Here is a 13,664-nt window from a genome sequence, read left to right as displayed (position 1 = left end):
CATTCCGGCTTTGTGAAAAGGGAGTGGACCCTGGGAAACTTCTACTTTTCTTGACGGAGAGACTTTGAGCTCTGTAAGGAGCCAGTGCTGCTTTTGGCTGCCACTGGCAGGGTGTGACTAACCCCTTCCGTCTTTTCTTCCCAGGATTCCCTAGGTCAGGAAAGAACCTCAGGCAGTGAGTGCCTCTGGGGCCCATGAGTGGCCATAAATTTGGCCTCAGTCACTCAACCCTATTTTCATCAGGGTTGCTGTCACTAGACAAAAACAGGCAATTTCCTGCCTCCTACCTATTACAGAGTAATTTTCTTTCTTTTCTTTTTTTCTTTTTGGTACGTAAACTTGAAGCCATGGAGAGTCGTTGCCCTGAGAAATTGTCAAGTCATCTGAGACTTGATATCAGGTGACCCAACATCCTAGTTTTGCCTGGGCCCGAGGGCTTTCTCAGGATGCAATCGGTGCTAAAACCAGAAGAGTCCCAGGCAACTAGGGTGGTTAGACACCCTAGTGCAGACTCCTCACTTTTTTTCAGAGCAGGACCAAGGTGGGGTCCTGCCATCTCAAGTATGGCAATTATCAGGATATGTGGCAGCCTTGGGGGAAAGTGGCAGAGTCGGGGAGAACTTGGGAGATAGGAGAGCACCATGCCGAGGAATCATTCCTAACCCTTGTCAGGATTCCATGTCTTCCTGGAGCACCATGTGGTTCCTTGGAAAGGGAGCCCAGAAGAACTGCTAGGCAAGACAGATCTGCAGATGGCACAAAAGGCACAACCATTAGCTATGAAAACATGTTGCATCTCCAGATTTCTAAGATTTATAAGCTTGTCAGACCCTTTCCTTAAATCCTGTTGCCATTGTACCCTGCAGGAGCAAACATTAAATGGAGTGTGGGGGAACATGAAGGATCACTGGTCTGCAAACCAGGGTCCTGGGTTCTAGGTCTACCATCACTTGGGCAGTTAACCATCACCATGGTTAATAACCTGGTCTTGGAGGCCAAAATGTCTGGTTTGATCGTGGTTCTTTGACTTGACCTTGAGCAATTTACTTAACCTCTCTGTTTAAGTCCCCTTGTCTATAGATTTATTGATATATTTATACATTCTTCATAGAGTTGTGTGTGTGGAGGGATTAAGTCTACATGTGAAACACTCAAAACAACCTGGCAAACAGTGATTTAAGCACAGGAAATGTCAGCCATATTAATTACATTTCTGTGACTCTAGCCTATCAAGCTCTCCCTCTAGGCCTTTGCTCATCTATAAGATGAGAGAATGTAGGCTTGGCCTGCAGAGGTGCCTTAGGGAGCTCTGCTCCTGCTCTCTGACCCCCAGCTTCAGCTGGAGCAGCTCTGCTTCTGTGTGACATCCAGTCCTCAGCCCAAGATTTCATGAACAAGAGTTCTGTGGCTCAAAACCAACCAGCCAACCAATCAACACTGAAGAAAGCAACCTCAGAGTTCTTATGATATTACTGTCCAATGATTTTATTGTTTCACCTGATTGGGGGCATCTCTAAGTGGCTGGGATCCCGAATCCACTATTTCTCTGAGTCAACTTGCCATTTCCTTTATCAAGGCTTTTCATACCATTTCCCTAAAATTTTTTCTGTGCTTATCGGGCTTTTCCCTAGAGAGGGTGATATGGGTGTTGTAGGTATGAGGACCATTGATATAAAATCCCTTTTTAGGCTCCCCTGTTTTTCCTAGGGAAATAGAACAAAGTATGAGACATATTCTGGAGTGACTCCATAGTTCTGTTACTTAGGGAAAAACTCTTATATTCTTCAAACCTTAGTTTTCCTGTCTGTAACTTGGATCCAATGGTACTATTGGTCACACACAGAGTTTTGGGTAAGGATTATATCAGATAATTCATCTCATGGATTTAGCACAGGGTCTGGCTTCTGATAACCCCTCAGTAATTGTGGACTGTTTTACTGTTCACTAGTAAAGACTATTCCTACAACCCTTCTCCCTAATTCCTGGCTCCACTGTGCTCCTGTTTCTAGCTGCTTCTGCCATTACATCTGTTTAAAGTGGAGTAAACAATGAAGACCAGCAGTCCTCAGGGGTAAGGGAAGCAGGAAAGGAGAAGGCTCTTGGTAGCACCGAGCTCTGGACAGATGCCTGGCTGGTTTGCCACCATGTCACACAATGATGAATGTTGGCTCTGGCCACTCAAGTGACCTGCATTCTCACACATGGGCTCTGCCTGCAGCATCTGTTCCCTGTAATGTTTTTCATTTGCTCACATAAATCTCCCCATTGCACATGGTGAGAGGTGCTGGTTTTGGTCAACTGCTGTCATGTCTGACTTCCTGGACCCTTGGAGATTCTTGTCGCTGTTTAATAAATTATAGTTCCTCACTGAGGATCACAGAGTAAGTCATGTCAAAGTTTATTGACGTAAAAGCTTCTAGTACTGTCCCCTTATCTTTAACACTTGCTTGAAGAAGTTTGGCAGACTTACACTCTTAAACAGGGGATGTGAGAGGGAACATTTGCCTATATTGATTGCTGGTGTTTTTAACTTTCAACATTTTTGGTAAATGTGAATCATGAGTATAATAATAGGAAATTGAGGAAGAATGCTGGTAGTACTGAATGATGCCTCATATTTGAACTTTAAAAAGCTTGTGAGGCATTTTGAACTTACTGATAACAGAGAATTTCAGAACAATAAAACTACCATCTAGCTCTAGTACATTTCTACATTATACCATGTTTGCTTCAGAATACCTTAATTTCATTCTCTTAAAAAAAACAAAACATTGTAGATGCAAGTAGGGTCCCCTGGTCCCCTGGTAGTTCTCTCCCAGTCTCATTTCCCTCCCTCGTTTCCTCCCCAGAGTTAATCACTTTCATGAATTCAGTGGGTTTGTGCTTCTATTACGTGTTTGTGTACTCATAATCATTGCAAAGAATTTTTTCTGAAGATTGATACTTAAACAAAATGATATCATTGTGCAGCTTGCTTTTTCCCCTCCCTCTACATTATGATCAGAGATACATCCATATAGGTAGATATACCTATAGCTGTAATTTGACATTTATTCTAACGAGGACAGTGTAGGTTTACATCATAAACTCTACTGGTGGATATGAATGTCAAGTCAAAGAAGGAAAAAATATGTAGGTGGAGAAAAAAGCATGCAGGGAAACACTTCTTAATGTTTCCTTTTTAAAGTTGGGGTGGAAGTTAGGAGAGACTGAGAGAGGAGAAATGCATCTATTGCTCAAATGGGTCAAATGCTCACGTCTAGCAAGTTTCTCTCTTTCTTTTTTTTTTCTAGCAAGTTTCTAAGAGTGAGATGTTTCCAGATTACAGACTTCAGACCTCAGAGTTCTGAGATTAGATTAACGTCATGGTGGCAGTAAAGTTGGCTCCCAGTGATCTGCATGCTTCTGACTCTTGTGAACTTGTTATGTGACCTTGGTAAAATCACTACTCCTCTCTAGGCCTTAGTTTCTCCACAGTGAAGTGAGGAGTTGAACTAAATGATCTCTTAAATCCCTTCTATCTATTCATTTTCTATAATTATTGCCTCTTCTTTATTTCTATCCCTCATATTCAATTTGTCAAGATACTTTCCCTTTTCTAACTTTAAAGTACCACACCAGGGGTGCCTCAGTGGCTCAGTGGTTGAGCATTTGCCTGTGGCTCAGGTCGTGATCCTGCATCGGGCTCCCCAAAGGGAGCCTGCTTCTCCCTCTGCCTATGTCTCTGCCTCTTTCTGTGTGTCTCATGAATAAATGAATAGAATCTTAAAAAAAGAAAAAGAGAAAAAGAACCACACCATTCACTAAATCCCCTCACTTCTCACTTGCCAAAATCATAGTGCACAGTCTCACACTTATACTCCTGGATTGCCATACAACTTTTTTTAGCTGGCCTCCCTGCCTCTTGTCTTTTCTTCTCCCTTGTCCTTCTTGTGCCACCCCAGGTAGAGTTTCCATTGCTACAATGCCATTCCTATGTTCAAGAATGCTTCATGGCTCCCTATTGCTTACTAGATCTATTCTAAATTCCTCTGCTTGCCTTGAAATGCTGTCCCTATCCTGACTCTACCATATTTAACAATTTTAACTCCATGATCATTGACCTTGCTAGTATGTACAGGCTGGTTTCTGCTGTCTCATGTGCATACAAAGTTCATTCCCGCTTATCTTGCTGATCTCTTTGCCAGTAATTTTACTCCCCCCCCCCATATAAATCTACCAGGAAAGTGAAAAAGAAGCCACAGATTCAGGGATATTACATGAAAACCACATATCTAATACTTGTATCCAGAACATAAAAAAAAAAAACCCACCAAAAAACCTCCCTTATAACTCAGTAATGAGAAGGTTAATAGCCCAATTAAATGGAGCAAAATGTTTGTAAAGACACTTTCATTCAGAAAATATATGTATGGCAAATAAGCACATGAGAAAAATACTCAGCATCATTAGTTACTAAGGAAATGTAAATTGAAACAGTGAGATAAGACAACTATACAATGGCTAGAATTAAAAAGCATAAAATATCAGATGTTTGTGATGATATTGTGCAACTGGAACTCTCTTGCATTGCTGATGGGAAGGCAAAATGGTATAGCTGCTTTGGAAAGTAGTTTGGCAGTTTTTAAACAAATCTCAATGTTTTTTTAATTAGTAACTTTTTCCAACCCATAATAATAATAAAAATGAAATGAGTTTTACCAAAAGTAATTTATTGATTAATGAATGAAAAGTCCAGGTGTTGTTCGCTTTAGGTATGGCTGGATCAAGATATTCAATTGATGTTATCAGAAAGTTATCTTTCCTAAACTCCTAAACTTTTACTGGATTGACCTCAACTTTAGGCAGGCCTTCACCTGTAGTAGGCCTCCTAGTTCTAGGCTGTCATATATATATTTTTTAAAGATTTTAGTTATTTATTTTTGAGGGTGCGAGAGAGAGAGCACGAAAGGTGGGGGAGAGGCAGAAGGAGAAGCAGACTCCTTGCTCAGCAGGAGCCCAATGCAGGACTCAATCCCAGGACCCTGAGATTATGACCTAGCTGAAGGCAGATGTTTAACGGACTGAGCCACCCAGGCTGTCATATTCACAGTTCCAAGTGCAATGGAAAGAAATCTCTTCCTGCAGAGTGCTGTTGAGGGTCCTGAGACTAATTCTCATTAGTTTAACCTTGGTTATGTGGCCATGGCATAACATAACATGATTGGTTGATGCTTGAGTCAAGTGCCCACTTCTGGAGCTAGGGATGGAGTCAGCCCCACCTGAACCACATGGTTTACGGGGCTCATCTGGCTAATGAGAAGCACAGGATTGAGTCTGGGACTGTCTAATTGCAGTCTTTGTTCCCACCTACTTCTCTACCTGCCTTCAGTTCTAGAAAACAAATGTATGTCTCTTACAGAATATTTGGAAAGTAGACAAAAGTAGACAAAAAGATGATTAAAAATGACTCGGCACTAGCCACTATGGACCTACTGGTCTATTTCCTTGCAGTCATTAAAAAAATCATATCTTTTTCTTTTTAACACACTTCATTCTGTATGATAGCTTTTTGTTGCCTTGATTTGTCTCTGGTCCTTTACTAATGCCCAGCTAAGTCTCCATATTCCTTCATGTTGAAATATGATCCCTGTGCAAAAGAGTTCTGTAAATTATGAATCCCCATGCAACTATTAACTCTTCTTCCTATTATGCAGCTCACCCAGATTTTCCAGATTCTTTATTGTGTCTCAAGTGGCTGCTCTCTGGCTCATGGGTCCCCAAGCACCTAGCAAATTGGCTCTCTATTCCACAGATTCTCACACTTTAGAGCACACGAGAAATCCTCAAGAGGCTAATTGAAAATGCACATCCCCAGACTCTACCTCTAGATATTCGGAGGTGAAGTAGGTAGAGAAGAGCTCAAGGAATATTTCTCTATTTGTAGTCTACCAGATTTACCACTCATGCAGAGCTATGTACAAAATTATATGTGTACAGTTTGGTGAATTTTCAAAAAGTGAAAATGTCCACCTATACTACTTCCTTGGGTTGTCATTCATTTATTCTCATTGCTATATTGTACTTAATTGTATATACTACACTTACTTATTCATTCTGTGTAGATGGACATTTGGGTTGTTGCCAGGCTGTTTTGGGTGTTACACATACTGGGGCTATGAATATTTTTGTAGATGTATTTTGATGAACACATATATGTATTCTTCCGAGTATATGCCTAGGAATGGAACTGGTGAATCTTACTGCATGCATATGTTCAGCTTGAACTGATATGTCAAACAGTTTTTCCAAAGTAAAAATTTTCAAACCTTATTCTCATACTTGCAGTACATGGGATGGGAGTTCCAATTGCTCTGTATCCTTTGAACACTTGGCTTTATCTGTCTTTTTTATTTTGGTCAATCTGTGTAGTGGTGTTCCATTATGGTTTTAGTTTTCATTCTCCTGATGAGCTTGAGAAAATTTTCATAAATTTATTGGCCACTTGGATACTGCCTTGGATAAGGGCTTCTTCACCCTTTTGTCCATTTTTCTAGTTGCCTACCTCTTTCTGAAAGATACATAGCATTCTTTATATATTCTGGATTTGAATTCTTTACATTCTATACACATTCTTTATATTTTCTTCTACTCTGTCACCTAGCATTCTCTTAATTGCATCTTTTGATTAAAAAAAGTTCCTAATTTTATCCATTATTTTTTTGTGCATAGTGCGTAGTGCTTTCCCATCCTGTTCAGGAAATAACTGGTTACTTCAGTCATGCAGATATTCTTCTCTAATTTTCTTTTTCTTTTTTCTTTTTTTTAAAGATTTTACTTATTTATTCATGATAGACATAGAGAGAGGGGTGGGGGCAGAGACACAAGAGGGAGGAGAAGCAGGCTCCATGCCGGGAGCTTGACGCGGAACTCGATCCCGGGACTCCAGGATCGTGCTCTGGGCCAAAGGCAGGCGCTAAACCACTGAGCCACCCAGGGATCCCCCCTTCTCTAATTTTCTACAAGTTAGTTTGGGCAGATAACTTTCTATTTTTTATTTATTTATTTATTTATTTTTTAAAGACTTTATTTACTTATTCATGAGAGACACAGAAAGCAAGGCAGAGGGAGAAGCAGGGCTCCATGCAGGGAGCCCGATGTGGGACTCGATCCCAGGTCTCCAGGATCACACCGTGGGTGGAAGGCAGCGCTAAACCACTGAGCCACGGGGCTGCACGGGCAGATAACTTTTTAAAAACCAGCACTTAGGTAGCTCTGATGCAAACAGTCTACAAATTATGTCCTATGAAACACTGCAATTTTCTGCTCTAAACCTCACACATCTTTTCAGAGCTTTGTGCCCTGCCCTCTTGCTCAAAGCAGGATGACCATGAACTTCCTTCTTCAAGGTGGACTTGTATGGTGGACATTCACCATCTTTAGGCTATCTTTTCTTTCCACGCAGTCTTGTAGTAGGTACACACTCTCACAGCTTGTGGGGGCCATATGTGAATGGGTAAATTTGATGGCATGCAGACTGTGGTAGCCAGAGAAGAATGAATGCCCACAGAGGGGCAGCAAATGCTTGACCCCAGTCAATTACTGCTACATGAGAATGAGGGCCCTGAACTATAGATCTTCCCATTTTCAAAGCAAAGCCAAGAATCTGGGTTATGCAAAATATCCCAAGTTCTGACTGATGTCAAGCAATTCAAATTTGAACTTTAAAAATTCAGTGTATGGGGGAATGCCTGGGTGTTTCAGTTAGTTAAGCATCTGTCTTCAGCTCAGGTCATGATCCCAGGATCCTGGGATCAAATCCTGCATTGGGCTCCTTGCTCAGCGGGAAGCCTGCTTCTCCCTCTGTCTGCTGTTCCCCTTGCTTGTGCTCTCTCTCTCTGACAAATAAAAAAATAAAATCTAAAAATAAAAAAATAAAAATAAAAATTTACCATGTGGGAAAAGAAACAAAGAATAACAAAAGAGAACCAAAAAAGGAAGGAAGGAAGGAAGGAAGGAAGGAAGGGGAAAGAAAAATGATATTTGTGGGTTCGTGATGGCCTCTGACCTTGAGGCTATCAGTTTTCAAACTGTCCCAGAATGAGGAAGCAGGCTACCACTCCAAGTGTGATGCTGGAACCAGCAGATGTATCACCTGGCAGCACATTAGACACACAGAACCTTAGGCTTTCAACCTACCGAGGTAAAGTCTAAATTTTATCAATATCCTCAGGCAATTCATACACATATGAAAATTTGAGAAGCATCAGTCTAGATGTGTGATTCCCAACACTGGCTCAAATTAGAATCAGTTGGGGAACTTAAAAGAATTTTTATGGCTGGGCTGACTACAAACCATGTAAATCAGCATTTCTGGAGACGTGGTCTAGGCACTGCTATTTTTAAAAAGCAATCTGAGTGACTCAAATAGGCAGTCAGAGTTGAGAACCACTAACTTAGATCCATCTCTCATTTATGAGTGGGAAAAGTGAAACCTCAGAAAACGGATGGATGAAACGTCTTGCCTAAGGTTATTAATTAATGTATGGGAGAATCTGATTTGTGCTCAACCTCTTATCTCATGATTCCCAAGCCAGTGCCTTTTTGCTACAGTTACCTTTGGTTCCTGGGGGCAGAACTACAAAATGATCCAGTTCAACTGTAGCTCATTACTGCCTGCTTTCCAGCTAAGCTGCTTTTAACACTGAACCCCTAACAAGATTGACTGGATGAGGAGCTATGAGCTGACGGGCCCCTCCTTCTGCCTATCAAACCCAAATCCATTTCATTCTCCCTCCATCACCCCAAAAAGTGTTAACTGCTCCTGCTATGGAGAAATAGAATCTGGTCCTCCACTGGTGTCTCAAAATCTCTCTGCATAGGCAAGGAGCACAGAGTAGAGGCACAGACTCCTGGTAGCAATGTGAGGATTTGGGGTCAGCATTAATCAGCTGTGAGTGGATGGAGTGTGATGGCTGGTCCCTATCACTCTTGGGCTGTATCAGTAGAAGAACAGGTCCAGAATGCAAAATGGGTTGATCTGCTTGACTCTGACCTAGCACAGTTTTATAATCAAAGAAACTGGGAAAATTAGGTGAGGGACTTGCAAACAATGGTTGAGCCAAGACTCCTAATCCCTCTTTCTAGAACCAGGCAGCTTATAATATTCTGACCCCATGGTATAGTCTTTGAGCAATTTCATGGTCAAAGGAACAGAGTAACCCAAAGTAATGTGTTAAGGACTTGAATTCTCTTGTATTTTGGGAATACCATGAGGGAGGCCCACATTTCATAGTGATACTTGTGAAATTTCCTTCTATTCTTTTATATCCACTGCCTCGTGATTTTTAGCTGTACTCTCTTCTCTTTTCAACGCTCTGCCATCAAAATAGCCTTCTCCCTAACCCCAGCTGTGCCATGATCTTCTTTCTTTTCCTTTTTCACTTCAATTCTACAGTGGCAAAGACAGGAACATTTTGGAGATCTGAGGAGAAATCCCATACAGGACTCTAGTGGTCAGACAGTCTGGGGACCATCAATACATTACAAGCATGCCCCAGGCGTCTCCCTAATGATGCTACCCTCTCTCCCTCTATGGTAACACTTCTGTTATCCACCCATTGATCTTAAACCTCACCGCAGTCAGATCTATAATGACCTTGTAGGTTCAACATATATGGAGCATTTTCAGTGTCCTCAGCCATGGGACTCAGTCTGACCTGTGGGTGGGAATCTTTTTAATTTTATTTTAAATTTTTATTTATTTGACACAGAGGCGGACAGAGGGAGAGCATGAGCAGAGGGAGTGGTAGGCAGAGGGAGAGGAGGAAGCAGGCTCCCTGGTCACTGGGGAGCAGGGAGCCTGATACAGGGCTTGACCCCAGGACCCCAAGATCATGACCTGAGCTGAAGGCAGACGCTTAACTAACTGAGCCACCCAGGCCTCCCTTATTAACTTGTTTTAAATAAAATGGGGATACACAGGCTACTGCAGTATTGACATAGCAAGTATAACAGGTCTTTGATAACAGTTGAGTACTAAATAATTATAAGGCAATGGTGATAGCGGAGAGAATTCCTTCATGCCACCAGCCCAGGAGAAAAAATTGTCACTTGACAAAGACTTGTAGTCCATGCTTATCACTTGCTTACACTCACACAAATGATCTTTCATTTGATCTCTTCCAGGTAAAGAAACTCCTTCCAAGAATCCAACCGTATCAAGTGAGTGTATAGCCTTATCTGAAGACAAGGAAAAATGTTTCGTGCCACAGAATATGACTCCAGGTATCTAAACCCCAAATAGAAGCCCTATTTTTTTTAAAAAGTATTTTCCATATCGAATTCCACAGTAACCTCTTTATCTCTCCCATCTGTAGGCTCCCTTTCTTTTATCCTTTCCAGGCACCACCATCAAATGCATCTTTGTAGGCATGACCTCGACTATGGTATTCACTTGCTCACAAATCTTCCAATACTCTCCATTGCCTGCAAGATTAAGTTAAAACTCCTCAGGCTGACTCTCAAACCTCTTCACAATCTGGCACATATTAGGAGCTCCATACATATTGGCCCTACTAAAGAAAATACATTAGCAAATAAATTTTAAGGTGCCGGAGGGCAGGGATAATTTTTTTGTAGACTTAGGTATTTATTGTGCATGGCATCTAAAAGAGTTATTTGTACATAGTTGGTGCTTAGAAAATATTTAGTAAATAAATACACAAATTGTTGAATAAATATGTGGAGGTCATGTTTATATTCTATATACAGTATCTTATACATAGCACATTCTCAATAAATACTTGTTAAATAAACGAATAAGCAAATAAAGGGTTGAATATGTGGAGTGAGATTGGCGGAGCAGAAGAGCACATGTATGAATCTTTCAGAATCAGAAAAAGATTCTGAAATTAGTGTGAAAGAAACCTTATTCTCAAGACACATCTTTCACAAGGCTCCCACTAAGAGACCTCAGTGAAGCTGGCAGGGAGTTGGCATCAGAGGGTAGTATACCTGGGCTGAACCTTGTACCAGAAGCTCTGAGGATCAACCTGCAGAAGACTCAGTGTTTATTGTATAGTAACAGGGATCATTTTGGGGGGCTAATCATGTGCCAAGCATGTGCTAAATGATTCCTCTCATTCTCACATGCTCACCTCTGGGAGGTGCCACCAAACTCCCCATTCCAAAGGTGGCCAAGTCTCAGAGAGAATGGCATCTTCCCCACTGCCACACAGCTAGTGAGGAGAAAGGCATTCAGACCCTCATCTTGTTCACGGCCACGATGGAGGTGCATCTTTGTTCCTCCCTGGCATACAAATGATAGATTTGTGGAAAAGATTTACATTAAGAATGTTTCAAAGAACATAAACCAGGTAAATGGATAGTGTTCATATGTCATATCAGGTTCTTTCTTTTCCCAGTTTCAAATTCTGTCAAACAGCTAGGCTGACAATGAGAACGACCTTGCCCTTTCTTGTTCTATCAATCTGCTTGTCTGTTAGCTTGTCCTTCAGAAAAGGTGACTCGCCACCGGTTGTTTCCTGAATGCAGTGTAGTCAGCATTTTGCCTTAATAGTGCCATGAAGGCCAATGAACAAAGGGTACGTGGAGGGGCTGAACTTGTCTGTCTTATAGCCTTTACCACTCTGGTGCTGTTTCCAGGAAAGTCACTGAGCAAGAAGGGGGCATTCCGCTCCAGCCTCCAATCTCTCCTTGACGCGGAAGAGTCACAGACAAAATCAATCAGATACATTAGCATGATTAAACAACCAGTTTTCAGAAGGATTTTTAAAAAATGACAAAGTATACTTCACACTGACACTGGAGTGAACTTGATTTATTCCCTTGTTTTGGTCATGCTGAAGGCACTGCAGGATCCCACAGTGGCCCAGGCAGGAGGCTCTCAGTGGCAGCTCTGGCCTGTTGAGATCTCAAAGGCAGTTTGCTTATTTAAGTCCAGGTCTTTTGAGTGACAAATCCATGGATTCAGGTGCAGGACTAGGAGATCCACACTGAAGGGGCTGCCATTTGCGGGAGCTATTGTGAGAGATTCTAGAAGGGAGTTTGGATCACACTTTGAAAGGACAGGAGAAATGGATTTGGTGAAAAGGAGTCACAGGATTGGTCAGAGTCAAGGTTGATTACAGATGTGACAAGATGAGGGCAGAGGGAGCAGTAATTGCTGCAGTGATAGGGTGGGGAGTTTGAGAGTTGACAGCTGATGCTTAATGTGTTAATTGAATATTTACTATGTAGGAGGCACTGAACAAAAAGCTTTGTATGAATAATCTCATTTGTAAGCCTCTTAAAAGCACTGTGAAATAGGTACTCGACAAGTCATTTTGCTAATGAGAAAAGTCAAGTGTAAAGATGTAATTAACTGTTCAGCATGGCACAGCAAGCGAGGAGGGCAAAGCCAAGCCTTGAGCCCAGGTCTGTGTGACTCCGCCTCCCCCGGCTTTGCCTCCTCATAGCGGTCAGTGTGCTGATCTGTGAGGCTACTGGACAGAGCACTGAATCGGACGGCTGAGGATGGAGGGCTTGGATGAGATTAGAACACAGGCCAGGGAGGAATGGAGTGGAACAAACATTCACCCGCAGTTCACACCAGTGTCAGGTCAGTTGGGGATGTCCTATTGGAGCTGCTTGGTAGCCAAGGCATTTTCAGGACTTCCAGGTTAAAAATGGGCCCTTTAAACATAGGAGTCCAGGCTGACTTGTGTTACCCAGGCCAGCAAGAGATGGGCTGTCTTTAATGTGCTCAGGGATTTGCAAAATCCCTGGCAAGTTAGGGCTAGAAGAGAGACCTCTATAATTATCCAGTCCAATGCCTTTTTGGTTCATTGTGTTTGATAATTATTAACGAGATTGCTACTTATTATCTAAAGGAGACATGTGGCAAAGTGCAGTTATAAGATGAGCCTCTTCAGGGTGACCTTTTCCAACAACACTATCCAAAGGCATATCCCTGCCCCCCCCAACTGCTCCATCACTCTGTCTGTTAATCCAATTACATTGCTTTCCTAGCACTTTTCTCCATCTGAAGTTATTATGTTCATAGAATTGGTTACTTGCAGAGATCACAAGCTCCATGAGAACAGGGAACACATCTATTTTGTTTCCTGCTGTATTCCAACACCTGAAACAGCTTCTGCTTACAGTATTGGCTGAACAAATGTGCATTTGTAAGAAATTGAAGTTAGACTTTAATACATTAAGGACCTACCCTGGCAAACATTAGTAAACTCATTTTATTAGAAATAGTTTAGAGAAAATGTATGGCGTATCCATAATGCATAAAGCATAGAATATCTATTACACATAATAAATTTGACGTGTTTGATGTGTATTTCCATATATATGGATAGATTAAGTATTTGCTACAAATCATCCACGGGAAGAAATATATGTGTAGCTGTTCTGTGTTGGCACTGTTACCTTGGTGCCAGGCAGCCTAGGAATATACCTTGTTCAAAGCAGAAATAACCAACAGCAGCTCCTGGGATTCCAGAACATTCCCAGGCTTCAGCCTTTCCTTCCTTCCTTCCTTCCTTCCTTCCTTCCTTCCTTCCTTCCTTCCTTTCTTTTTTTTCTTTCCTTGGGGACATTTTAAAGGAGGTGCTCCGGATATCATTAAGATTACTTGTAACCTCTCATTAAAGAGGACATCAATTTAATTG

At 41.7% G+C, this 13,664-nt stretch overlaps 1 protein-coding gene across 1 annotated transcript in view; it reads left to right on the top strand.

Moving 5' to 3' along the window:
* Window positions 1–13,664, top strand: part of SH3TC2 (SH3 domain and tetratricopeptide repeats 2) — a 65,780-nt gene that overhangs the window by 11,510 nt on the left and 40,606 nt on the right. The window contains 1 exon segment of the mRNA XM_055325832.1: window positions 10,168–10,266. Coding sequence (XP_055181807.1) covers window positions 10,168–10,266 — 99 coding nt within the window.

The sequence above is a fragment of the Nyctereutes procyonoides genome, unplaced genomic scaffold (genome assembly GCF_905146905.1).
Source record: "Nyctereutes procyonoides isolate TBG_1078 unplaced genomic scaffold, NYPRO_anot_genome, whole genome shotgun sequence".
Lineage (NCBI taxonomy): Eukaryota > Metazoa > Chordata > Mammalia > Carnivora > Canidae > Nyctereutes > Nyctereutes procyonoides.
The sequence above is the reverse complement of the archived record's forward strand: the minus strand, read 5'-3'. Positions and strand labels throughout refer to the sequence as shown.